At 38.3% G+C, this 27,955-nt stretch overlaps 1 protein-coding gene across 7 annotated transcripts in view; it reads right to left on the reverse strand.

The window, feature by feature from the left end:
• Positions 1-14,728: 14,728 nt before the first annotated feature.
• Positions 14,729-27,955, reverse strand: part of palm3 (paralemmin 3) — a 33,325-nt gene continuing 20,098 nt past the window's right edge. For 2 of the 7 annotated variants that reach the window (XM_085162880.1, XM_085162882.1), the window contains exons 2-8: positions 24,530-24,582; positions 23,968-24,048; positions 20,757-20,884; positions 20,063-20,135; positions 18,253-18,277; positions 17,619-17,669; positions 14,729-16,537 (exon numbers count right to left, since the gene is read on the reverse strand). In XM_085162880.1, coding sequence (XP_085019006.1) covers positions 15,573-16,537; positions 17,619-17,669; positions 18,253-18,277; positions 20,063-20,135; positions 20,757-20,884; positions 23,968-24,048; positions 24,530-24,574 — 1,368 coding nt within the window. In that variant the 5' untranslated portion in view covers positions 24,575-24,582 and the 3' untranslated portion in view covers positions 14,729-15,572. Of the gene's footprint in view, positions 16,538-17,618; positions 17,670-18,252; positions 18,278-20,062; positions 20,136-20,756; positions 20,885-22,308; positions 22,693-23,967; positions 24,049-24,529; positions 24,583-27,955 lie in introns of those variants that run through there. The other 5 variants (XM_085162883.1, XM_085162884.1, XM_085162887.1 and 2 more) reach the window with 5 other exon arrangements.

Raw genomic sequence — 27,955 nt, forward strand, 5'->3', positions numbered from 1 at the left:
GAGAGCAGAGTCCTCTTTTATTTTATGAAATTTCCTTTAAAAAAAAAAAAAACATCAGCCCACTCATGGACTCATACATTAAAGATAAAGACGAGGATAACACAAAAGCCCCTCTGTTGTTTTGTCATTGCTGTGTCTTGATTAAAAAAATCTGTTGGTTGTCCTGAAATAACAAATATTGCCAAAGGCTTGTCACAGTATAAAATTATATACATGTATATATGTATATAGCCAAAAGGGTATAAAATGTGTGGTTTGAAAAATAACAGTTATTCAAAGTTTCATTTATATACTTGTGTAAATAAAAAAGTATTTATTGGTAATATGCTTTAAAATACAGTTTCGACAGCTGTATTTCGTTACTCTTCCCTAAGTAAACTTGAACTGTGAGAGGATGTGGATTTGGAAAGTGTTGGCAGACATTCAGGGATTAAAGAAATCCGAGTTTTCTCCACAATGTGTTTTCCATAGTTGCGTCTCTGTGCCATTTAAATAAATAGAGCCAGACACATCATAATGAGACCAACAAAAGCCAAATAAAAGACACTTAAAAATCATTTAGCAAATGCAAATATTAGGCCAGATTTCACAGAGTTGTTTTTTAAATTTTATTTAAGTGGTTCATTATTTTTACAGAATGAGCAAATCAAGTTCAAACATGTGCTTTTAAATGGACAATTCCCACTGCACATCATTTCAGTTGTTTGATGGTTGGTTACGTTTTCTTTTGAGGAAGTAATTGAAAAATATTGAGACATTAACATTTATAATATTATTCAAGAGCACAGAGTGATGCAATCCATTTTCTTACACTTTGTCTTTCTAATCTTAGGATGTTTTACGCTGTTTTCAATGGCAACCAATGAAATCATAAAACCCTCTACCTAAAGTAATCCAGTCAGTCATGTGTTTGCAGTCTGAAGGGTGATTTAAGGATTCGTGTCCAAGCAACAAGAAATATACAGAAAATCTGCACAATTTAGTTTTTGCACATTATGTCCACATTTGTATTCATTCAGCTCTTTGTCACAATATGTCAAAAGCCAGAGTGTCTTAGGCATTTTGACCTTCTGGATTGCCGGATATCTTTGCAGGGCAAAGTTCCTTGGAAGGATCCATCACGAATGGTGCAGTAATGTTCAGACATGCCGCCTGGGCCTTAAACTCCTCCATCTCCGTTTGTCCCACCTCCCTCCTCCTGCTGAACAGGTAGAAACGCTGGACTTGCTTTGACTTGTCAAAACGCATCACTGCACAGTCTGAACAAGATGTATTGAGGGCCGTCACAGTGATGTTTAGCTGTTCAAAGGTGAAGCTGCTGCCTTGTAGTGTGATATTAGAATGCATGTATTGACAGCTGCCGTGAGAACTGAAAACGCGCGTGAAGGATATTTTGGAGGTGTCATTGTTACCGGCAAAAATAATCCTGGCACTGTCTCTGCTCTTGAGGCTTTCCAGGTGCGCCGGATCACTCACGCTTCCTGCAACCAAGGCCCAGCTGCCCTCCAAATGGTGAAAATCCAGTTGTTCCAAAGGATGGAGCAAGTTTTCACAGGCAGAAGGAGCTGCATAGCTCGCAGACTTCCAGCAGATGAAGAGGATGCTATAAACAGCAAACATGTCTTATGTGTGATATGTGGCCCTCTTTATGTTGGCAGTGTTCAGATATTAACTGTCACAAGTTAGCATCAGACTGAAAATGAGCCTGGGAACGCAGCTCAGGGGGTTTTCATCCAGTGTTTTTTTTTTTTTTTTTTGCAAGCTCTGAAGAGCAGAGTCCTTTTCTTTTGTGTGTCTGTTTATTTTGTGATTGTGAAATGAGAGTTCTGGGACTGTCTAATATTAACAGTGCTCGCCTCTCTCTTGCATTACATGTGATGCAGCATTTGGTTCACTGTTGGGTCAACTGTGACTCGGCTGTTCTAGGGTTTGTACATTGTGGGGAACTTCAGGGCGTTTTTAATGCATTTATTTTATAAAATGCAAAGATTTAGATACAATACTTGTACTATTTTCATGAGACACGCTTCTCTTTTTAAACCCTCTCTTTGGGTTGATTGTCAGTATAGTTACATACACTTTTACTCAGAGCACAACTCTGGTTTCTGTTATAAATTATGCAATTTCTGTGATTAAAGATCAAAGTGAAGGCAAAAAGGCAAGAAAAAGAGAAAAGGAAAAAAAAGAAAAAGTCCCAAAACAGCTCACCTTCTCTTTTTATCGTGTAAGAATTTGCAAGCTTGCAGAAACAAGATGAAATATTGGAGGAAAATTAATCCATTCATATAAATAGACTTATAAAACAAAGATTTGAACATACATAAATTAAATTCAGTGTTAAGAACATACAAATAATCAGATGCCTGGGGTGAGAGAAAGACCAAACCACATTTCAAACAGCTGCCAACACAACCATGACTTAAAATTAAAAAATTTAACATAATAATTAATTTTATCAGGTTGGGATAATGATGGTTTTGGCATCGTTTGTTGTGTAATTTTGTTATTATGTGTATTTGAAGTTAAAAGCCCCTGAATTTTTAAAAAAAAAATTATGAATGTGCCGTAACATTACAGACTGTGAACACAATCTGTACGAGTGTAACGGCGTCACCGTGTTAGACGACAGTTGATTCATGTAAATACAGAGAAGAAACAAATCAGGCTCTGAAGAGTTTTACTGATTACAAAGCAGCAACTTTAAAAAAAAATCTGTCAAATATTCTGTGATGAGCTTTTACAGATACCATGTTGGCACTTATTTTCGGTGATGTTTTCAGTCATTGTTTTCTCCTATTGCAGAATATTAGCAGCACGGTTCCTGTTGTCACGAAGCTTAAATTAAAAGCTTAAGACGTTGCAAGAAAAAGTTTTCTTTGAAGACAGAGGCTTAAAAATGAATATACTTCTAGTTACAGACTGGTTGAAGAAAACGGATATTAATGAGATGGTTTCCATCAGTGACAGTTTCATTTTACCAAGCTATTATAACATTGTCTTTCAGTACTTCTTTTCCTCTGCTTTTCTAGCATCTTTAGCTGTTTTCTCTTCAGGACAAAGCTCTTTGGTGGGATCCATCACAACAGGCGGAGGCATGTTCACACACTCCACCTGAGCTCTGAACTCCTCGATCTCCCTTTGCTCCAACTGTCTCCTCCTGCTGTATAGGTAAAAATGTCGCCGGGTCCCCGATTTTACATCGAAGCTCAGTAGTATGCAGTCGTCACAGGATGTCTGGATGAAGGTTGTGTTGACTCTGCCGTTGTCAAAGGTGAAGGTGCTGCCCTCCAGCGAGATGTTGAAGGACTTATAAGAGCATGTGTTATTTAAACTCATGCTACGTCTAAAGGCGATGTTGGTTTCACTGGCGCTGGAAAACTTAGCAGTAGCACTGTCTCTAAGTCTTAAATGCTCAATCAGGGGTAGTTCACTCAGGCTGCCAGCAATCATAGCCCATCTGCCCTCCAAATGATGGTGGTCCAGCTCATTCAAAGGCCGGAGCAAATATTCACATGCTAGAGGCGCAGCATGGCTCACAGACATCAAGTAGATGACAGCAACGGCACACACAGCTAACATGGCTCTTTCTGACACAGTACCGTCTCTCTGCAGGATTGTGTTGATTTGTTAAGTCTCAGTTTGTATCTAAAAGGTTGGTTAATAAATATATATTGGCTTTATAGTTGCTTAACAAACATTACTTTCACAATACTCAAAATACCAGGGAGCAGAGTCCCTTTTTCATCTGTGGTTTCTTTGATTACACAATAAATCAACGGTACACTAGCACAGGACATTTGTCCACTGCTTTGTAAATAAGTACACCACGTTGATGTTACACAATTCATCCATCAATCAGTTATCTGTTAAAAGAAGCATAACAAGTACAATCTGGAATAACACCCCCCCCCCCCCCCCCCCCCCCCCGTATCAGGGGGCGTTGGGGCTTAAGAGGTTAAGTGCCTCATTGATGTTACAGAAGTCAGGGGAGGATGACTAGACCATTTTGAAATAATAGGAAGGAAACAGTAACTCAACAAACCACTTCTTGCTAAAAAGGTATGCATAAGCATCTGAAGCAGGTAGCAGAAGAGCATCTTTCAACGTGCAACACATTGATAATGGGCTACAGCAACAGAAGACCACACCAGGTCCGATCCCTGAGACTTAAGTGTGGGAAACGGAGACTACAATTCACACGGGCTCACCAACACTGCAGCAACAGTGTGAGGCTTTGTTGTCACCATGGACCAAAATCTCTGAGGAATGTTTCCAGCACCTTGCTGATCCTTTATGTGACTGTTTTTATTGTTAACTCGCAATATACAAGTAAAACTGAGTTGAACTGAACTGAATCTATGCCACGAAAAGCAGTTGTGAAGGCAAAGGGTCCAGTCCTTTTTACTAGCAAAGTACTTCTATGTTTGTTTGTTTGGAAAACTACATTTTATTTGATAATATTACAGGCACTTATGATGAAATGAGTCTTATGTCTTCAAAGCATCCAATTTTTCCCTTTCAAGAATGTCTTAAAGGCCCTCTGATGAAATTTTAATTTTCAGCCTTTTTTTATATGCCAGAAAACACACCATGACCGATAAAGGTTTTTACCTTCTGTGTTAAGCACATTGAGTTTGTATGTAATGAAATGTGCTGTATGAATAAAATGAAACAAAAAAGTTAGCAGACCCGACCATGGACTGTCTCAATGACAAAATATACCATCTTGCAGTGGTACATTTTCCATCGTTTCACACAGCTACATTATTCAACTGTCCATCTCAAACTGAAAGATAATGAAGACACAAAAATGCCTCTATGTAACTGTCTTCATACAGTTCACATCACAGAAGTTGGCAAGCTTTTTTAAATTAATTTTTTATGGGCTTTTTCACCTTTATTAGATAACACAGCGAATAGTGACGGGAAAGCGGGGAAAAGAGCACATGCAGCAAGGGCCCTGGTTTGGAATTGACACTCTTGTGACAAATGGATGCTCGCTCAGCTTGCAAACGAAAACCAAACAGGGTCAAACTTTATAATAATGACACACTACTAAACATTTATAAAAAATAAGTAAGTGCTCAATTCATCATTTATAGAGCAATACTCCTCCTTAGTATGCAGTTTATATAAATACAGATATAAATGTTTATTCTTGTTTAATAATCTCACATATAATGTGTTCATTTTATCGTTTATAAAGGCTAAGCATTTATATATATAATGATTAAGGTATGATCATTTGATTAATAATACTTTATTAATTAATAATCAAACTCACTGTTTGATGGGAACTCCTGAGGTAAAAGTTAAGAAATGCTAGTTTTTGTGATTTTAACAGTTTTCATGTTTTTAATTAATTACTTTATTTGGGTTGTGAATTTAGAATTTAAATTTGCACCTTAAAATATCTTCTCAAACATGCCTGAGATATAACAACCTATGAAAAAGAGAATAATATAGTGGTGAAGGTGAAAGCTAAAACGTGTATTCTCAGATAATCTTCAAATGAGTTGAAAAACAAACACTGTATCATAGAAATAACAATCATTTATTTCAAGTTACAAAATCAAATATCAGACTTTTGATCTTTCTACATTAAGGAGTGTGAAATGCACTTCACACACACAAATTATTTTTATTGCGGTATGTTCATCCACTAAATCAGAGTGAGAATTTTCACTTTCTCTTATTCCTTCTGTCCCTCTGTTTTTTCTTCTGCTGGATCGCTGGCAGTCTCTTCGGGACAAAGCGCCTTGGTGGGATCCATCACAGCAGGTGGAGGCATGTTAAGACACTCCACCTGAGCCCTGAACTCCTCCATCTCCTTCTGCTCCAGCTGTCTCCTCCGACTGAACAGGTAAAAATGCTGCCTTTCCCCCGACTCCATTCTCATGTGCATCAGCATGCAGTCATGGCAAGACGTATGGGCAAAGTTTGCACTGAAGTTGTCGTTCTCTGTCCCGTCAAAGGTGTAACTGCTGCCATTCAGAGTGATGTTGTAGGTGTGATACTGGCACTCGTTGTGTAAGCTGATGCTGCGGGTGTAGGAAATATGAGTTTCACTGGTGTTGCTGTAGAAGTTCACAGAGGCACTGTCTCTTTGTTTAAATCGCTCCAGGAATGGTGGGTGGCTCAAACTGCCTGCAACTAAAGCCCATTTCCCCTTCAAATGATGAAGATTGAGTCGGTCTAATGGACGGACCAACTCCTCGCAGGTCAGAGGAGCTGAATGACTCACAGCCACCAAACAAAGAAGAGAAAGCGCAGCAAAAATCATGTTGAGCTATTAGTAGGCAGTCAGTGGAATATTGTCAGTCACACTGCAGTTTCAAACCTCTGGAGACGGTGAAGTGTGCCGGGTCGTTTTATAGTTGTTTCAGAAACATGTAGTTTCACAACACAGGAGAAAAAAGCACGGTAATTTTTCGCCTGTGGTTTCCGTGATTGTAAAACTAAACAATATTTCGAAGTCCTGCCTGTGACTATTGATTGTTCACAGATAAGTTTTACCCGCTGACTGGTTTCTCTATTCCAGTACCTGTGGTGTAACACTGTGAAGTCAAATTGTTTTTATTTACTGTTCCCAGATTCCGGCTGTCCAAACATATTGTAAGGCATGAAATGCCAGGAGTTGAATAAACAGCACATATTAACAACAGGTGGTGTGCTAATGAAAGCTGCAAAACCTTATTCTTTTTTATTGCACTTTGGTAAACTTACCTTGGTTGGGAAAGTATAAAAATCTGCTTGGTGTTGCATATTTTCTACAATTAATTGTATGCTGAAATATGGAGTTTGGAGTATATAAAAGATTCCAAATGAATAAAATTCAAAATCTGTCAAAGGTTGTCAAGTCAAATTCTTCTTCTTCTATTCATCTTCATCTATTCTGATTATAATAAATTTAGATGTTGTTTTATTTACTGAATTAAAGCAACTTTACATAGTATTCTGTTATAGTACAATGAACTATGAAGTATAAGAAAGATGGGTGGAGGTAATGGTGGAGATATTTACTTACCCTCTGTTGCACTTTGTGTGCAACTATTTGATTTGGTCAGAAACCCCACAGTTATGCAACACTACCAGAGCCAGAGGGCAGAGTCCTCCCTCTACATGCAGATTCTCTGACATTTTTCTGAAACCATTTCGAATTCTGATGTAATTACATAACTGGGATTTGCTTTTACTTCATCATAAAAAAAAGAAGAAAAATCCCTAATTTCAAAGAATGAGCACACTTCCTTCATTAATTTGTGCTTAAAAGCAACATTGTAATATTCTTATGATATCTTTATTTTGTTAAAGAAGATGTAAGCAGGTACAAACAACCCAGTGGCTACAACATGGCATGCATATTTTTGTGTCTGACTGCATCACATCTGTTTTTTATTCAGTTCATGATTTGTAGGAGTTTATTTAATAAAACCTTTTTAGTTTGTATACATCAAAAAAAAAATGTGGGATATTCTTGTGTATTTTGGTATCTGTAACCCAAAAATATAAGTGGCTGAACTATCCATTTTAATGAGCAAACTAAGAAAATAATTTAATAATGTTATATAAAGGCCTGTTATTTCTAATTAAAATGTTTAAAATTATATAAAAATTTCCCACAACTTAACAAATTAAATCAATTATTTAATCAAAAATGACAGTCAGACCCAACAATATGAGCCAATATCAGTGACCACTGTAACACAACGAATGCTCTTTATTAATTGTGACATATCTATGATAGCAAGAGCTTCTTCTTTTTTTTAATAGTACTTAATTTAAGTATACTGATAATTGGTTTAGTTTCAGTTTTTAAGTTGTTCTTCTTGGGATCAAAAAATATGTCACACAGAACCACTGAATTAATAGCATATAAATATACTAAAGGTATAATATCATAAAAAAAACCCTCCTAATTCAGTCAGAATGATAATTATCTGTTTTTAGTACATCCAAAGATGTACTAAAATACAACTAAGTACATGCACATGTACTTTAAAGCTTTTGATTATTTTTGTGTATTAGAGCCATTAGAACTAAACTACATATTTATGAAGCAAGAGTAGGATGATAAAAATGGGAGGGAAAAACATTCCAAGATTAAAGTTTATACTGTCAATTTATAATGAAAACCATTTAGTATGTGGGTGTTTGCATATTTTTATCTGTAGTATATTATGTCCAAGATATAAATAATGCAAGTCAGAATCAGCAACAAATATTGCAATCAGTGAAAAAGCAAAAAGCATACATTTCAAAAAGTAGCATCATATAAATGAATTCACTTCATATACAGCCATCTGTTATGGTTTCCAACACATGACCTCGATTTGGTAAACTTAGAGAGATTTCTGCTTAGTAAGAAAGCTCCTTGGTAGGATCTGTCACATTAGGTGGTGGCAACCCACTTGAGCACTGAATTCCTCCATCTCCTTCTGCTCCAGCTCTCCTCTGGTTGAAAAAGTTAACTGACTTGTAAGTGGAGATCATGATGCCAGCAGCGCAGTTTGGACAGGATGTATGAAAGAATGTTAGAGCAATGGTGAAGCTATTCTGTTTCATGAGGAAGAGCGCCAGTGTGTAATGTACTCTCCGTACTGTGTTTCTCACTGATACTGTGTCTGGTAAAGATGTTCAGGTTTCATAGTTCAGTTTCACATATTTAGCTCTGGAATTCAAAAGATCCTGGATATGTTGATTTGGGAACTGTGAGACCAAAGAACATGGACTGTGCGTTATTTACACTGGCTATTTGGTCTTGGTCAGTCAAATATTGTTTATGAAATTAAATTAAATTACATACAAAAACAGAAGTGTAGTGTTTTTGTGAAATTTTGTAAATGCAGTATTCAGTGTGATATTTGTAATATTTGGGGAACAAATATGAGTTGTACTCTTCTTGTGATTAATACATATGGATATATTTGCATGCATGCTAATGAAAAAGCTCACTTGCACAAAATGTGCATACATTCTGCAAACATGCAATGTGAGCAGTTAGACTTAAATAAACTTATTAAGTAGATCAAATGCACTTCCACAGAGAATTTCACTTTATATTATATAGCTTGTGTTTAGTTGTTGAGACATCAGGTCTACTTTGTTGTGTCTCACACGTTTGTCTGACAGTAATGTCTTGTGTGGGCAGAGATTCTAACGTAGCCACATTAGCTCTACCAAGCTGTAAAATAAACTGTATTAAAACTCATAAAATGGTAAGACATTAAACCTTCATGTTGAACCTATAGGTCACAAATAGGTGGTCTTTATTCACCCTTTCTTCCGCTTCAGTTTCACTTGACTTGATTTTGTGTTAGTTTCTGCATTAAATGTCTTAATAATTTTTATCCAGATTGACAGATTTGGTTACAGCAATAGTTGTACAATACTTTGTATTGAGGCAGATGTAAAAAAAAAAAAAAAAACTAAAACAAAAAACTAAAAGAAAGGCGGTGGAAGCAAATCTGGCTGTTGTTTTATAATGAATTAAAGTCTGAGTAGGGGAAAAAAGTCTTCTCTACCAGGGTTCATTAAAATTAAACTACAACCTGAATCTAGGTGCGGAAAAAAATTCAATTTAATTAAAAAATGACTATTCACAGCCATCTTCATTGGAAACTGGGCTTCTAATCTCTGCTTTCTTATAAAGCAGCAGGTTGACCACTATCCAGCTCCTGGCACAGGACCCATATGTAATTGCCCTTTGAAATCCAGTCGTCAGGCAGGACAGACGTCCCGGGAGTTCTCAGCTCAGCAGGAGTTATTTTCATGTAGAAGACATGCTGCACTCCCTTACTCCAGGCGAGTCCAGAGCCTCTGACTTTGGTTTGATCCACATAAGGACCCTGCTGTTATCCATGGGACAATCCCAGGAGCTGGTAGAGACACATGCAGTGATACATGCTGAAGGGAACAAAAAGCACAGACACCAAAAAACAACAGACACTCCGGGCCTTCCGATTTTCTGTTCTGATTCAGGTTTTATCTCTCAATCGTCATCTTGATTTGTCTTAATGCTATCATCTATGCCTGTGAGTGACTCACTCTTCTCTGTAAAAGTTTCTGTTTTTACTTTCTCCCACACAGTCTTACCCCCCTTTCCTCACTCCCTCGTCGCCTGCTTCTGGATTTAGCAGAAGGATTTAATCTGACTGCGCGGACTCTGGTTGATCTGCCTGCTATATAACCTCTCCAGAAACATCATGCCCATCATCATCTGCTCTCATCACCAGAGTGCCCCTTTCTTCCTCCCACTCTTTAACATTGTCATTGAAACCCGAGCAGGATCTGCCTTAAGAAGACCCAAATCCATTTCCATCCTCATGCTAAGAACAGTGGGTGGGATTGGCCTGTTAGCAACTGACTGATTATTCTGCCCTCGAGCAAGGTTTTCCCTACTATTGGTTAGGATGAGTTCATTCTGCTGTTTAACAAAATGTATCAACCACTTCAAAAACAGCAAAAAATAAACAAAACAAAAAGAGAAGAATTATAAAATGTTCTAAACCTTTATGCTACGTCGCAAAGCAAAGAAGCAATGGCTGATTGAAGAGTTGAACACAACTCTTGGTGAATTGTGCAGTCTGGACAGAAAGTTCTAGACACTGGATGATATAAATATAAATGAAAGGGTTCAATTTATTTAGCAGACTGCATTTATTGAAAACATGTAGTCTGCTACTGAAAGCTGCAGCACTCATTTTCGATTGGTATTTAAGGTAGCTTCTGAAGGGCTAAAAATATTTTCAGTTTGGCATATTTTTGCAATTAGCTGGATGTTATGTTAGAACAGTTCACAGCATGTAAAAGCTCCAAACTAAATAAGAGAGGTTTACTGAATAAGAACGTCAATATAGACTTACATATATTTCTTTAAAATGATATAAACTGCTATAAAATAGTGCTGAAGCCAGTTACCCTCTTCTGTACTGTGTACAACTATTTAGTTGGATCAGAACCCTCCAGTTATGCAACACTGGCAATAACAGAGGCCAGAGTCCACTCCAAGGGTTCTGTGATTTTGAAATAGCAGAAATTTCTGTGAACTGTAGCAAAATCAGATTCAGTTACTGAATAGGGATACACTTTTATTCTATCATCAACAAAATAATGAAAAAAAAAAAAGTCAAACAGTGAACTAATTTTTGTCATGAATTGATGCTGATTGAAAGCTATATTTTCACATTCTTATTCTACCTATCTATCTACCTTAAAGATAAGCACACATTTTAAAAGGTGTGACCTATTGCTTACCAAATATGCAACATGACGAACATGAAATATCATGAAACCATGTGTGGATAGTCATTTTTTGTTAAACTGGATGTCATTAATCTTAAGTTTCACAATTTCCCACTGCAAAACAAAACTAAACAGACTTCATCTTTCTTTGCACACTGTGAATACTAAAGCAGACTGCGAATACTTCCATGTGAACCCATAATTGCTTTAGTTTGATTTATTATGATGCTACAGTTTCCCACTTTGCTCTTCCCGAGGACAAGGGAGAAAAAAAAGGTATTATCATAATACGCAACACAGGAATTTAATTAACAGCATATGAAAATGTACTAGCGTGCTATATTTGATGCACTAGCAATTTCAGTAGGTTAATAATATAACATTAGTACACCCAAAGATATGGAGCAATACCGTTAGCTAAAGCTACTAATTTGATGCTCTTGGTTAAACAAAATACTTTGGTTAACCTCTCAGTATACTGTGTATTTTAATACATTTTTCAGAGAGCTTCTATTTACTTCTGTGTAAAAGGGCTTATCAAGGTGATTTAAAAAGGATGAAGTGTTATAGTGGGGTAATGTGCAGAGAAAAGACTGAGAACTTCTGAGATTAAAGTTATAAATTTACAATAAAAATCATTTTACAGTCTTGGTCTAGCATGGTAATTTACAAGCAAAAACATAGACATTTTTTGATGTGCAGTATGTCATTTGCAAGATATGAATAAATGCACTATATAATGGATCACATAAAACTCATAACAGCATCCAACAACAACAGGTTCAACAAGCTGTTGTTGGTCCTTAAACATAAAAAAACAGATTAAAAAAAATGGAGAATTAGAACTCATTTTTATAGCTTCCAACACATGATCATCAGTTGTTATACTTCTTGTCACACTATACGCTGACATTCAGCACATTGAAGTTAACTGTCTTCTTCGCCTCCTTCTTCTTCTTTCCCCTTGCTCCCTTTATGGGACTTCTATTGTTCTCTGGTCAGTTTGTTGGTTGGCTGTCTCTACAGGACAAAACTCCGTTTTAGGATCAAGCACAACAGGTGGAGGCATGCTGAGACACAGCACTTGATCACTGAACTCCTCCATCTCCTTCTGCTCCAGCTGTCTCCTCCGGCTAAGCAGGTAGAAATGCTCTGTGTTGTAAGTGGGGGACTTGATGTGCATGGTAAGCACCATACAGTCTTCACAGGATGTATAAAACAAAGTTCCAGTGAGGTTGACGTTTTTCATCTTCGGGGTTAAGACGTGGCCTTCCAAAGTAAAGTCATGGTGATGATATTGGCATCTGTCAGCAACTCGTTCGGCTCGGATGTACGACGAGTTTTGGATATCAACAGCTACACTGTAGTTGTTGAGAACGCTTCTTAGAGCGTTCTCGATTGCACGATCTTTCAGACTGAGTGCGACTAAAGACCACCTTCCCGTCCCATTTTGAAAATCAAACTGTTCCAAAGGCTTGACCAACTTTTCACAGGCCATAGGAGCTGAACGGCTCACAGACACCAAACAGAGAACTGTGAGAAGTATCGCAAACATGATGTCCGTCGCACCGTGGGGTCTCACTGAAAATGTGTCTGGTAAAGATGTTTTCCTTCTAGTTCAATTCTTTCACATTCTCACTTTTGTAGTGCTGGAAATTCCAGGATGGGTGAAAGGTTTGTGTGTTGTTTACACCATGTTTGGTAAATTCAACATTCAGTCTAATGCAATATTTGAGTAACAAATGGTCAATGACCTCAAGTTGTATGCACTCTTCATTTTATCAGTTGTGATAAATCTATGTTTTAAATTGAGAAGAAATGGAAAAATATTAAAACCTCACTTTTGCTTTATTTAGCAGAGACGTTTGAAAGCTTTTGGGTTGGTTTAAGTACCTTTGCCAGCGTAGCTGCTTTAAGCGTAAAATTCATCATCTGCTCTCCCCATAGAGAGAAAGTCTTAAATATAAAAATCTAGTAATAATGTTAACACGATACAGGCTGTTCCAATATATTGTGTGCAAGTTTTTTAATTGTTAAGGTTTCAGGTTATTAAATCATAAATGAGAAGTTCTTTCTCAGATGCTCCCCTACATATTACCAAATCTAACACTGAGCTCTTGAGATGAGAATACGACTTGTGGTTTGCACCAAGTAACTGAACAACTTTGCTTTTTAAGGCATTCTTAACCAGAGTTGGGTATAGCCAAGCAATAACACCGGTTGGGCAATATCTCACACTGAGGGAAAAGTCTGTTAATGTAAGGAAAGAGTGATGGCGATGGAGGAATATCTGACTGTTTTGCAATGCTATGCACAACAGCAGTGACTAGGCACTGTTACCTCCCGGCAGGAATTTGCTGGGTTTGAACGCAGCAGTTGGCTGGCTCATGTCTGTCTGGAGGTCATATGTTCTCCTTGTGCCTGAATGGGCTCTCTCCAGGCACTCTGTCTTCTTTCTGAAGTCCAGACATGTGCATATTAGTTCAACCGATAATTCTAAATTGGCTGTAGGTGGAAATTTATTGTCTGTCTCTCTTTTTAGCTCTGCAACAGACTAGTCACCTGTCCTAGGTGTGACATGGATGAGTGGGCCGGACCAGTGAAACCTTGCCTTCTGCCAGTGTGAAGACTTTAAACTGCACATTTAATCACTGAAATATCTCTGTATAAAACGACCATACATGATAAAGAAATGCTACAATAATAAATGAAAGAAATCTTAAATTGAAAGAAATAAGCGTGTAGGTGAGTAGACTTAACCTTGGTGTTGAAAGAAAGGGTTGGCTATAATAACAAATTTGTAAATATGTAATTTATAGCTTGGACAAATGTATCCATGCACAGCAAATCTGCACAGTGATGTTTCAACCTAGTTTAGAGAGGTACAGGATCCCCATGCAATAATTATTTGAAATGTCTTTGTTGTCAGATGGAGCAGAGATTCTGGGAGCTCTCAGCTCAGCAGGACTTTCTCCAAAGACTCCAGCTTTAGTCTGGTCCATAAGAGGACCCTGCTGTTATCCATGGGACTATCCCAAGACCTGGGAGAAGCGCATGCAGTGAGACATGTTGAAGGGAACACCAGCTACTGCCAAAAGATGACTAGTTCCCTTATTTCTTTCATAATAAAAAGCTTCATGTGCATACATTTGGAAGACTGGTCCAGTGTGCACTCATGATTCACCTTTCAATGCTTTAACATATCTTTTTCTAAGCAGTATGTCCAAAATAAAAATCAATAAATACAATCTAAAAGTAAACTGTATGTAGTAATACATGCAAAGTTAAGTTTTGTGTCTTGGGATTTCTCAATCTGAATCTTAAATGCTGTTTCCTAGTGGTGTCTATATAACTAGATAAAAAAAACCATGAACAGAGAAAAAATGTAATACAGTCGTTTTTGTATTTCTTTTGCATGAAGCATGGATGATGTTTTGGAACAAATCCAGTATTTGAAGAACAAAAACTCTGAATGCAGACCAAGTTATGTTAAGAAGAGTATTGCAAATGACAGTTTAATCATTAAATCATTTCAAAAAAAAAAAAAAAATTATACACGCTTTCTGTATACAGTATGTACATTTGTAACAGAGTCATCTCAGGAATTCCAGGCCTTCCATGTTAAGAATTTATTTTTGAAAACCTATATGTATCATACTTTTAGGTAATATTTTTTAACTATTAATGGAGCACACTGTTTATAAATGACACAATTTAACCAAATAGTCAGTTGGTTAAACCTGTTTAGGCTACTGTAGTGGGATTAAAAACATTTATTAAAAGGCCTAAAGCAATAATAGTCCAGCTTCAAGTCAGTAAAACAGAATATCTCCAGAAATTTATGAACCTTTCCATAACATTGCAATTTTCCAGTTACAACTCAGATTTTTAAAACTACAAAATGACTTCAGCAAATAATGTAAAATACATGAAATCATTTTTTTCTCTGAAGAGAATTATATCAAACTCAAAACAGTGTGGCCCAAAAAACTGTTTGGTTTTTCTTTTTAAAACTGTAGTTCCACTTTAAAACTAGTTCAGTCCATATGATTCCTCTCCTCATGTTGGAGCGAGCACACTTCCTGTTGCAGCATCAAAGCTTGAGACTGGGGATGAGGAAATTTCAAGAGGGAATACTAGGAATGTTGGCAGTGGACAGTGGAGGAAAGGGAAGCAGCTTCCAGGCATTCTTATTAAAAAAAATGGATGGATGCACAAAACAAAGAGATGAGGGAAGTAATTGTCATGAACTGAGCAGCCAATGCACAGGCTGAAGGATACTGGCAGAGTGAAGAGGTTGAGCGCAAATGCATGTACACAGAGGGCATTTACATGACAGAGCAGCAGTCGCATTTTTTGGGCTTGGTTGACTCAGCTGCCTCTCCCTGGCTAGCTGCGTTTGGGCTCTGTGCCTCTGCATTGGCTGGGCTGTCAGCGCCTGCTGGCTCTACCATGGTGCTGGGGGCTTTGGCGTTCAACAGAAGGGGTTCCTGTTCCCCAGACCCTGCCTCTGTTCTTTGGTTTTCTTGGGCATCAGCCAGAGGCACCTCCTGGAACTGATCAGTAAGACAGGTAGCCTCTTGTGCTTTTGATGCTGCCTCAGTTTCCTCTGGTACTGCTGCTGATTCTTCAGCTTGAACCTGTAGATTGGGACTAAGATTAGAAGGTCGTGCCTCAGTATAGACAGGCAACAAAGCCACCACAGTGCTCTCTGGAGGACTGATTAGGGACTGCGACTGCACACAGGCTGGATCTTTCAATTCGTTGTCCTGGCCCTCAGTTTTTACATCTCTATCTTCATCTTCACCTGGATTTGCCTTTATGCTATCACCTATGTCTCCCAATGGCTCACTCTCTGGCTCTGTAAAAGTTTCTGTTTGTACATCCTCCTCTGCAGCCTCCCCTCCCTCTTTGCTGGCTTCTGCTTCTGGATTTGGCAGAAGGATCTGGTCTGACTGCACGGACTCCTGTTGATCTGCCTGCGACACAACCTCTCCAGAAACATCATCCCCATCATCTGTGATGAAGATGCATTCTGCTCTCATCACCAGAGTCCCTTCTTCTTCCTCCTCTTCTTTAACATTGGTGTTTGGAACCTGGACCGGATCTTCCTCAGAAAAATCCAAATTCTTTCCCATCTCCACACTAACATCACTGGTTGGCCCATTAGTGAGTGACTGATTCTTTTCATCTGAAGCACTAACTTCAGTGTTTTCCACACCATTGGTTACAATGACTCCATTTTCATCCAGTGGTGCCTCTTGGTATACCTCCGTATCATCTTCAGTTGTTTCTGAAGAAACCAACAAATACATATCAATAAAGGTCAACAAAATTCGTTACAAAATGTTCTTCATTCATCAATATTGAACTGAACCTTTTACATTGATTATAAACTTTCATAATGGCTGGTGTAGAAGCAGCCTTTCAATACAGTTAGAGGTTGCTTTTTACATCATTAGCTCAGTGCAGCCAATTCATGTACAACATTTAACCAAACGGTTTTCTATCCATGAATGATCCATTAGATGGAAAAATTATTGACCTGCTCCATACTAATAAAGAGAGGTATCCATTTGAATGAAGCAGAACATATTGACCATTTCAACATCAGCTAAAAATACATTAAAAAAGAATAATAATAATAATATAGATATATTTTTTAGCTGATGTTGAAATAGTTCATGTGTATATATCTAATAGTAAAAAAATAAATATATGCTAAACCTTTTAGGCTCGGCCATGAGGTAAAGAAGTACTAGCTTTATAAAGAGTTGGACACACGAGAATGGAAAAAGGACTGGACTTACACTAGATACAGTATGCCAACTAATGTCTTTGAAGCCATTTAAATTCTGCAGTCTGGACAAGAAAGTTTTAGGCACTGGATGATTTCAATATAAATGGATGGGTTGATTACATTTCACCAACTCTTTTGTCTACTTTAACAGCTTGAGTAGCATCCCAATGGACATGTCCATGAACCTGCTGAACTATAAAAATGCAAGTTATGCACTTAGGTTTCTATTAGCATATATTTAAATTCAAACCCTTATCCAACATGTGTAATTATTCATAACAGAACATATGATCTTCCAGTGCAGCATAGGTACGCGTGTGCCACTCTGTCCTTTATAATGCAAATTTCTATCAGTGTATACAACTCATATAGACAAGCACATCTGCAGGGAATTACGTGGTCTTTGAGGTGAGATAAACAGGGTCAGCACGAGCTGGTGATTAGATAAGAATTAACAAGAGGAAGGACAGAGAAAGGGTAAGATTTTATCAGGCTCAGGATGATGACGGAGATTTTAATAAAAGCCTGGATGTTTCTGGATGATATTCTGTTGAGGTGAATGTCCTATGCCCACCTGATCCAGTTGAATTGTTTTCTCCATTCTGTGCAACATCACTGACCACTTCTAAGGACAAAATAATTAGTTATTAATAGACATGTAATGTGTAACTTGAGCATGCTGAACATGATGGAGCAATAATTAACCAGAATTCACAGTATAAGGTGTAGTGCATCAGTTATTACACCTGTGCTTTGGATAAGCTGTCATGTCCTGACTAAATAACGTTATTCTTTTCTATAGGATGGCATCCATTCACAATCCACTGCAAGTAAAGAAAGAGAAGCTGGAAGAAGTCCCAGAATTAAAGAAATGAAATCTAACCAGTATGGACTGATGCAATTAAGTAAAAGCAGAATTAGTAGTGCAGCTGTTGACTGACAGTTGGTAGGTGCCAGAAAAGTGTGCACGCACACATTAAAAGGCTTTGGACAGAATACCATGTGAGTGTTAAGTGAAGCAGGCAGATGGATGACAGCAATACCTCACTCTACATTTATACATACAAATTCTCTATGAATTTAAAATTTAACTATTTTTCAGGGTTAATTTACTGAATTTATCACTTTCTTTGATTAAAAAGACAATGAAAAGCAAAGCACCAAATTTTTACATTTCTTAATTCCCAAAGAGATGTTTATCTACTTACCATCTCCAGCATGGAACATTTTTACCTGTTGGGTAAAAAGGAACAGGGGACAAATTAAATGTATTGTACTCAAATGTTGACATTGTGAAGTGCTGACTTTATAAAGTTTGCTAAGTTCTACCCAACACTATAATCAGTTAAGAAAAGTGCAGTTTAAACTGATCTAAACTGATTAAACTTCCCCCATCAAATGGGTGAGATCTGATGAGATTGAGAGAGATGATCTGCTGTGGCAACCACTAAAGGGAGCAGCCAAAAAAAGATGATGCACATTTTAAGTGTAGCAGCTGCCTGCTGGCGTCACCTCTGCTAATTCGAGTCACTGACTCTCTCAACCGTTATTGTGATGTTGTTGCCCTTTGGGGCATTTCTAATGCAATTACCTAATTGCAGACCATCCACGAAGCTCATTCTCCACTTTTAGTGACTGAAATTTTGGCATTTTAGCCTAAAACGTCCCTCTACAGCCCCATATCCAAATATAGTCACTTCTTATCCAGAAAATCTAAACGTGGCAGTAACTATAATGCTGAAGTTTATGCTGTTTAAAACCAGTGGGTGAAGTCACAGCAGCTGTTTTATACAAGTAGATTATCTGTGGGAATTACGTTTTTCATGTCACCATTTTGTGTGTCGTGTTATTTTAGTTTTTTTATTTTGTAGCTTTAGTGTTTTTTAAAGGTCACCATATATTATTTTCTGTGGTGTGTGAATGTGCTTGTAGAATGATTGCAGTGTTAATGGCATTTATTCACATACTGACTAACTTATCTACTTGTTGCTGTGGCTTGAGCTTTCAACCCTGCTGTGTTAGTCAGCACCACTTAATCAGTGTAAAGCTAGCACAGCACCGCTGTCTGTTTAGATGTTTTTGGCCAACGTAATCATGCTGATGTAACATGGATGGAGAGACTAGCTGATTATTTGCACTGAGATAATGATTTTATGTTTGCTGGATGAGTCATTAATAAGCTACGTCCCAGTCCTCCTCCTTTAGATTTAGCGTTCGACACAATTTATTTTGCAAGCTCCCCATAAACAAGCTGCTGCTGCAGCTGATGAGCAAATTTTATGTGGTTTTGCTGTAACGGGTGAAAGTTGACCCCAAAGTGCTTAACCACATCAAACATGCAAGAAGTGAAGAAAAATGTGAATTTGGTTTATCAGATGTACTGTACCTTTCACTCACTCCCAGTCTGGCCCACTAAAATCAAAGCCTTATTGGCTGAGCTTGTTTAAAACATTTAATTTTCACAGAAGATAAGGTCAAGCATCCAAAGGTTCCTCTATCACAGCCAGCATGGCTAATAGGCTGTAAAACCTATTAAAAGTGGAATCTTCTGTTTACGTCTCCTACGGATTTTAGTTGAGCTCCAAAAGCCAAGGTTAAGATATGCAAGTATGACAAACTTTACTAAAAGACCCTGGAGCAGGCGGTAGACGAGGACAGACAACTTTTGTTCGACTATAAAGGCCTTTGGATGTGAAGTACACATACACGGCCTTGGCTTGAGCTAAAACAATAATTCGAAAGAGGATCTAGTGCCGTATTGTTTACATAACGGGGTTGCTTGCATTTATAAAGTTCCTGCTTTTGAACAAGAGGTGCTACATCAAAGGTACATTAAGAGTGGAATGCATTATGCATGGCAAAAAGCCACAGACAGAGGTTGTGGGAAATTTTCTGCTTAATGGAAGATGATGGAGCAAGCTTGTTCAACACATATTCCAACCCCTTTTGTGTCCACATATACTGGGTGGGTGAGTGAGTGGGTGAGTGTGTGTGTATGTGAGCACACAACTACCGTACCGTTTCACCATCCTTTGTCCTGTTCTCCAGCTTTTCTTGCTCTTCTGACAACTGCTTATTCTCTGACTGCGACCTGAGACGGACACAAACGTACAAAGAAAGAACAAACACAATCAAACCTATGATAACAACATCCTCATACTGGGTAAGGTCTAAAAGAACTTGGGTAAATATTACATTATCCTAACTGAATAATAGTAGGCATCACTACTACAAGCACTTTTCCCCAAAATTTTAGTTTACATTTCCTCAAAGGCCATGTACAACATGTGCTGGAAAACCTATAGGAAAGTGATACAAAGCTGTGGACCTTTGGAATAATTAGAGTGGGATCTTTGTAATTTTCAGAGCTTTGACAACTTTGTGCACTACAGTTCAGAAAAATCTCTTCGTGCGTGGCTCCTTCTCTGCGTGAGTTCAGTACTGGCAGGATTAAAATTCAGTTTTGCCAAAGGATACATTATGTACAACAAAAGCAAAGAAAAAAAGAGAAGAAAACTATTAGAAGACTGAAACAGAAGAGGGTATTCTGCAATATACATGAAGTTTCAACTATGCAAAAACAACTGAATTGTGACACTTCTCTCATTCTCTGCTTTGCTAGCTGTCTCAGACAAACACAAAATGTCTTCTTTGTCTTCTAGCACTAACACACAGATGCACACACACAAAATCCCACAAACTGTGGATATACTTTTCAATGTGCTCTTCCATATGCTGGGCCTGGGCACTCCATGGAGGGGAGTGAAGGCTCTCAGCGTCCAGAGAGGTCGGGGACAAGGGAGCTCCTTCCATTAACCACTGCTCTCTCAGCGACTTCCTCTACAGGAACAAAGACGGGGTGAAGGAGATGAAGGGGGGGAAAAACAGTGAACCAACTTTCATTAGTATTGTAGTTCATTAATGTAATTATATTATTAATGTGTTTAGAGGGTAATAATATGGAGAAATAGACTGCAAATATTTTATATATATCCTGATTATATCTCAGATCATTTTCAGTCATATGTTTTAAGTAGCACTGCAAATCAATAGGTAAACTAGCTTATTAGCAGCACTAGAGTCCTGCCAACACTCATGTTTTCTCCTGTATTTTAAGACTCCCAGCATTATCATTGTGTGTCTAGTGATATTCACTTTGCCAAACCATCCATGAAACACAGTCTACACAACAGACATAATAAAAGAGGGACGTGGCTCCAAGACTTATCGTTGCACAGAGGTTTTGGGAAAACAGCCCTCTGCCCCCTCGGTCTTTGATCTCAGTAAACACTTTCCTGATGACTTTACTGGACTCAAACACTGTTTCAGGTCACATTAAATGGAACATTATTCATTTTATAAATTATAGTAATTTTAAGACTCAGACAGGAGGATTATAAAGGGTACTGCTGATTAGTTAACAATATGTCACTCACAAGTGGTTAGCCAGTAAACATGCAGCTTCGTATCCATCGTGTCTAATTTCAAAATCCCACAATAAAAATGGTCAGGTTTCGTAACAGGACAAACCAGCAGCTGAAATCAATGTGACTACATCCTTTAAAAAAAACCTTTCTACGCACACAATCAACACACTGTATATAATTTCAACTCTTCTGCCACCTTAAGCTGCCAATACAAGACCTGGCACAAGAGGTGTGTGCACAACTAATAACTGTGTAGGAAGATCTTTTAGATGCTTCACAACTTTTACTTCGAAGGTACGGTAATAAAATGGTGAAAACAAATAAATATGACTTGGGACATATGTTTGAATCAGTAAAGTTGAAAAGCTTTCTAATATTGTACTACTGGATTTTTAGCATGATTTTTAAAGAAAACATGGTAAAACAGTTAAATTATTGACAGGTTTGAAGAGCTCTGTGATATTTTTTTGCATTTGTTGAGTATTTCATTTGGCGGATTGGCCAGAAACCTTTTTTTTTTTTTTGCTATTTGTTAGCACAGGGGAACAGAGCTGTATGAATTTATATTTATCTTCTGTCTTTTATTTTTTTTATTATTCTGATTTATTATGTTTTGTATACATATAGATATGAAAAAAATACTCTTACTAATGTGATTATATTATATTACAGCAGTCCACATCTAAGTTTAACAGCACAGTCAGAAAGTTTAACAAATGTCAGTTAGCACACCGCTACTAGCCTATTTAGCACGAGGCTAACCTGGACTAGTAGAAATTAACCATAGATTAATAGACTACAAGAACATTAATAAAACAGCTTTAGAAAATGAAATACCTACAGATGGCGGTTCTGCAAGGTTATTTAGATTAATTATATCTGGAACGTAGTGAAAGCAATAGAGTTAAGCTAGCTTACTGTTAGGTTACTCTTACTGTGCTGTTAGGTTATGGAACCGAGTTAGCATATTGCTAGTAGTGGTTGCTACCAGCAACAGACGTTTAACTGAAACTCAAGGCCTCTGAACTAACTGCAGGTGGCAGTATAATAAAACAGGAAAACAGTGCAGTAATATTTCATTAACACTTGAGCTAATATATTTAATGCAGTTTGGGGACATTTAAAATGTAATCTTGTTTTACTACAAAAACTAACATTTGATAATGTTATGATAATAAACAGATTTTGTTGACATGTACTGTATATTCTGAAATTGGCAAAAGTTAATATTACCATATTATAAAGGAAATCCCAGTTGGCCAAGAAAATTGCAATTTGTGAATCTCTGCTTAACATGTCTCCAGGCACCTGCTTGAGCAGTTAATCGAAGCATTACATCAAATAACCTTAATTTAAAAGCACATATCTGATAAAAAACTGCTCAAACCTAACCTCGAAATAAAGCATGGCATATAGAAGGCATAGATTTCTATTCAGTGTCATGTCTCTCTATTAAATGTCTGGTCAAATCAATTCCAGCTGACACCGGGTGAGCTCTATCACAGTGCTCAACGTGATATAAATCTTGTAAAAGTGATATCTCTCACTCTGTAATACGAGGCGATGTCTGCAAGCTTCTCAGAAACCGCTCTGTTCCAGATTATTGGCCCATGTGTTCATAATCTGGCCACCGTTGGCCAGTAGTTTCCTACTCAAAAGTAAACGTCACAATACCATCTCTGTGTTTTCTCCTGCTGCGCAGGACAAGCCTAGCTCTGTTTCCCTCCCTGTGCCTTTGGCTAGCTAGGCAGGCCCCTCTAAACTTCTCTGCAGGTCAGGAACTGCATATAAGCTGCTGCTCCCACTTATCAAATCCTTGCATCTAACCAGAGGTTAGAGTCAATGTCAAAGCTAATGAATGTGCTAAAAGCTGTAACGATAATAACTCCTGCGAGACGGCAATACAATCATGTAAGATTAATCGCTGAAGCCTCTTGCAAATAGACTTTTGATCTCAAAAACGCACATTTGGAGCACTCTGCACAAATTCACAGGCACACACAATATTCTGCTACAGGATTTATACTGGCACACACATGCATACCTGCATGCACACAAACACTTTCTGCACAAATTTCACAAAATTTGAGGAATGTGCCCCAGGGCAGCATAACACAGTGGAGTAGGAAGTTGGAACACCAGTGTGGAAATGATGTGAAAACAATAGAGCAGCTCTGTAACTATGTGAGTGTGTAAACACACACATAAAAACTGATTTCAACAAAGGAAGGCTTGCCGCTAACCCTGTGAGAGAGTGGCAGGGCGAGGAAATGTGCAAGTCAGTACTTACAGCTCATCCGTGCGTCTATGTGTGAGATACTGAATGTGAAAAGGAAATAAATTTGGAGGCAATCTGCTTGTTAACAAGCTGGAATGAGCTGGAATGAGCCTACGGAGGATTTTAGCTGAGTGAAATTAAGGCTGTGCCTCTCTGTGTGAGTAAGTGTGTAAATGAATGAGACAGGTTAGCTCATCCTAAATATGTGTGTGTCAGACCTTGAACTGCCGTAGTCTGAGCTTCTCATCCTCCTTTTCTCTTCTGGATCTGTCCTGCTCTTCCTGCAACCGACGCTTCTCCTGCAAAAAAGAAGAGGAGGAATGTGAAATATGGCAAGGAAAGAGAATAAATATGGACATACTTAGAGAGTTTAGTAGAAATGAAGAGAGGCAGCAGGAAGATGATTTGGAAGAGTAAATAACACATCAGAAATAAAGAAAGGTGAGAAGCAGCCATGAAGAAGAAGTTAATGGAGAGGAGAAGTGAAATGAGGACACCTATCTAACCACCCATCATGTCATAGGACACTGTCACTGTGAACATTAGGTGTACTCTATTTTACATAACGCTCAAAGCAGCTGTTGCCTGGCTAACTGGTGTTGTTTTCGTGGGACCGGGGACAGACTGGCTCAGCAGGCAGCACACTCATTAAAATATTTAAGAGTTAAGGACAGCTCTAAGAGCACGGTCTCTTCACCCTCTTTTTTTCTGTGTACGCAGATAAATGTGTGTGTGTGTGTGTGTGTGTGTGTGTGTGTGTGTGTGTGTGTGTGGACTCACAGCGATGGCCTCAATGCGCTGTTTGTATTTCTCAGCCTCATCCATCTCGGCACCTGGGACAAAAACAAGACGGGATAGGATCAAAGGTTAAAGATCAGAGGTTAAACAAATATGAGGCGAGTCAGCTGGATGCATTTATGCTCAAAATGTACCATATTCACTGAATTGAGAGAATGAGCTTCAGCACTTATTTTGGATGAATGCTCTGAATTCCTATTATGCGTTTCCTTTTGTTGAGATGTCCATGTCATGCGGTTTTTGACGAGGTTTTTGTGTTCTTGCAAAAAATGTCTCTGGCCTGAAGCAGTATTTCATAAACTTTTTTCAAACTTTTCTCAATAATGTTCCTCCTTTGAATTGTCTTCTCTAAGGGAAGTAAGCCCGAGCAGCTCAAAGCATTTTCTAGTAGGAAAAAGAAGACGCCTGCATAATATGTGTCATTGAACATAAAAAGACTTAAAATGCTACTCATTAGCTGTTTAAATCCATCACTAAGTTAGTGATAAACAGTATTTCGATGACTTTATTTTTGCTGTGTTGTAACATTGTTTTTCTTCCTCTGTCTGGTTTAGAAACTGGCTAATGACAGTTACAAAGTGCATCGGAAACAGAAATACTGAACATAAAAATGTGGTTTTTCAAACATTTTTATATCAACTTACAACATTTTTGTTTAAAAAACATGCATAACTGATGGGTTTTAAATGAACATAAAAAAATCAGAAGAACCATCGGCTCTATTTAGACTAACACTAGGGGTTCTAGTACCCCCAGTTGAGAAACACTGGTTTGAAGAGTGTATAAAGATGAGAATCAAACAACATTTCTGCATTGGTCCCCAACTCTTGGAGTGCAGTTGAGTCTCTACATCAGAGGACACAGCAGTAGCTAATGAGCGGTAATAAAAGTCAAAGGCAGGAATTTAGCCTTTGCTATTTGTGAAGTATGCAGCTGGACTAGCATAAGTATGTATCCTCATTATCGGACCCAATATGACTCACGATCATCCCCCCAAAATTTCTTTCCAGTACCCCCATTAAGCTTTTTGTTTTTGTCATGACGCAGCCTCAGGCATCTGCAAGAAGATAAGCACAGACAATATTTGTTTTCCCTTGCAGCTGACACTCTGTGGGATAATATTTGAGTTACCCCAAACTAGGAGCAGAGCCACACATAGCAACCAGCTCACGGCAACTCAGTCATTACTGACTTCCTGCCATCACAACCCATAACTCTCCATATTTTGCTCTCCACAGAGTGAAACTCTTAAAATAAAATTTAAAAATAAAGTTAACTTCCTAGGAGAAAAACGACACGTATTTCTGACCCGCATGTAATTCAGCACTGACTAGGTTCCATAAAAATATAGAAAACATAATTAATTTTTATTGGAAATTGAAGTTTTTGGGGTTTTTTACCCCACACAATAACAGCAACATTTTGCTTGTCACCGTCAATCCTGTGTGGTATGCTAGGAGTGCTGTCCTACACCAGTAAACATTTAGCCACCAGGGTAACCGAGATGTCACATTGGGACAGATCTGACTAATGCAAGGAGCCATTTCTATACCAAATGCCACGCTGTCACAACTACTGCTGCTAATCGCCATCACAGCACTTTGAAGCGCAAAATATGTGCTTACCAATGCACAACATGCACTCGCAAAACACTTTCCAGATGCATTACCTGCAAAACCTCATAAAGATGGTAATAAGCACACCAACAGGAAGGTTACATTTCAGAGATGATGCCAGATTTGAGACTAAAATACAACTTTATCCTGGTACATCAAATTCAATAAAATTAAAGAAGCTGCCAGAATAAGCCTTGACACATCAACTCTTGGACACATTGCTTGTTTTCCCCCAAAATGCCCTCCCCATCCTTATACACGCACATTGCAAATCAGGTCTCTCTTTTTTCTTCCCAGAAGGCAACCTAGCACTTTAGCTTATGTTGCTCCTAAAATATGGTAGATCTTTCAGGGCTTATCATAGCAAGAAACTTTCTCTTACCAACACCTGAAGGATTCCTTTTGGCACCCTCCAGGAGTGGGGAAGGTAGTGGTGCATGCACATATGAAAATGTGCATGCACTTTGTATGGAGAGGGGAAACAGAGAAAGATGAAAAAAAGGAGGAAAGAGAAAAATTTTGATGAGGACACAACCTCCAGCATGGCTCTCATTATTCTGCCGTTCTCTAAAATGTGCACAGAGTAAAAGCATCAGCAGAAAGACATGGGGAAGTATATACATATGCTATATATACAGAGGCAACATAGAATGCAGCCTTCAAGAGCAAAAGAGCAAAAGAGGTAGAAAGAGACAAAATCTTATTGTGCCAGGGTTTTGAATGACTGAAGGTGCAGTGACAGCTTACAGTATAACCCTCCGTGGGGAGTGGCGGCTTGTGTCTCATCAGGGCTCCAGGAGAGCGCCTAGAATAGCAGCCAGAGATAAACAAGCAAACACAAACAAGAGCTTTGATGAGGAGGTATTGAGGAGCTCCCCGTAGACACACAGACTTCGATAATTAGACATGATACAAGAGGGTAGAGAAGGGAAGGCTGACAAAGTCAAAAAGTTAAGAGACTAGGAAAGTCAAGCTGGCTGAAGCTACAGAAACAGAGAAGATGTAAGGGGACGGAGGTGACATGTGCAAATGTAGCAACTGCTTAAGGATTGTGATTTCTTATTGTCACTGCTAAATGTGACTGACCTGTAACACAAAGAGGCAGAGAGAAAACAAAGGATTTAGAAGAACAGATCCTGATTGTCATCAAACTCAGGTCAGTGGGTTTGCAGCTAAACCAAAGAATCAATTTGTAATCTGGAATTTTAAAAGCCTGGAAGTGGCGCAAAGAAAAACATCCAAGATCTGGAGAACTAATTTCCATGCCCTCTGGTGAGGAGCATTTCAAAACCAATCAGTCAAGCTAAGTCAATTTTGTTAATACAGCTCCAAATCAAATCCACTGACACTGTCTAACTCTAGAACCTTAAAGCAAATGCGCTACAAGCATATTTTAAAAGGATAAAAAACAGCACGATGTGCACGATGGGAAGATGTGTAGGTGATATTAGAATAGACAGAAATGGTAAAACAAAAACAAAAATCAGATTTGTGGGGACAGCAGTCTAAGCAGAAACAACCTGACTTCCTCCTCCCTTGCCATCTCTTCCAGGAGGACACCAAAGGTTTTTCCAAGCAGGCTGAGAGACATAATCTCTCCAACAAGTCCTGGGTCTGCCCCTGGGCCTCCTCCTGGTAGGAAATCCTGAAGCATCTCACGCAGGAGGTGGCCAGGAATCATCCTAGTCAGATGCTTGAACCTCCACATGGGGGATATTGGCTTGAACCCCTCTTGAATGACCAAGCTCTTCACCATGTCTCTAAGGGACACCTTTCCACCTTTGGGAGGAAA

The sequence above is a fragment of the Neolamprologus multifasciatus genome, chromosome 6 (genome assembly GCF_963576455.1).
Source record: "Neolamprologus multifasciatus chromosome 6, fNeoMul1.2, whole genome shotgun sequence".
NCBI lineage: Eukaryota > Metazoa > Chordata > Actinopteri > Cichliformes > Cichlidae > Neolamprologus > Neolamprologus multifasciatus.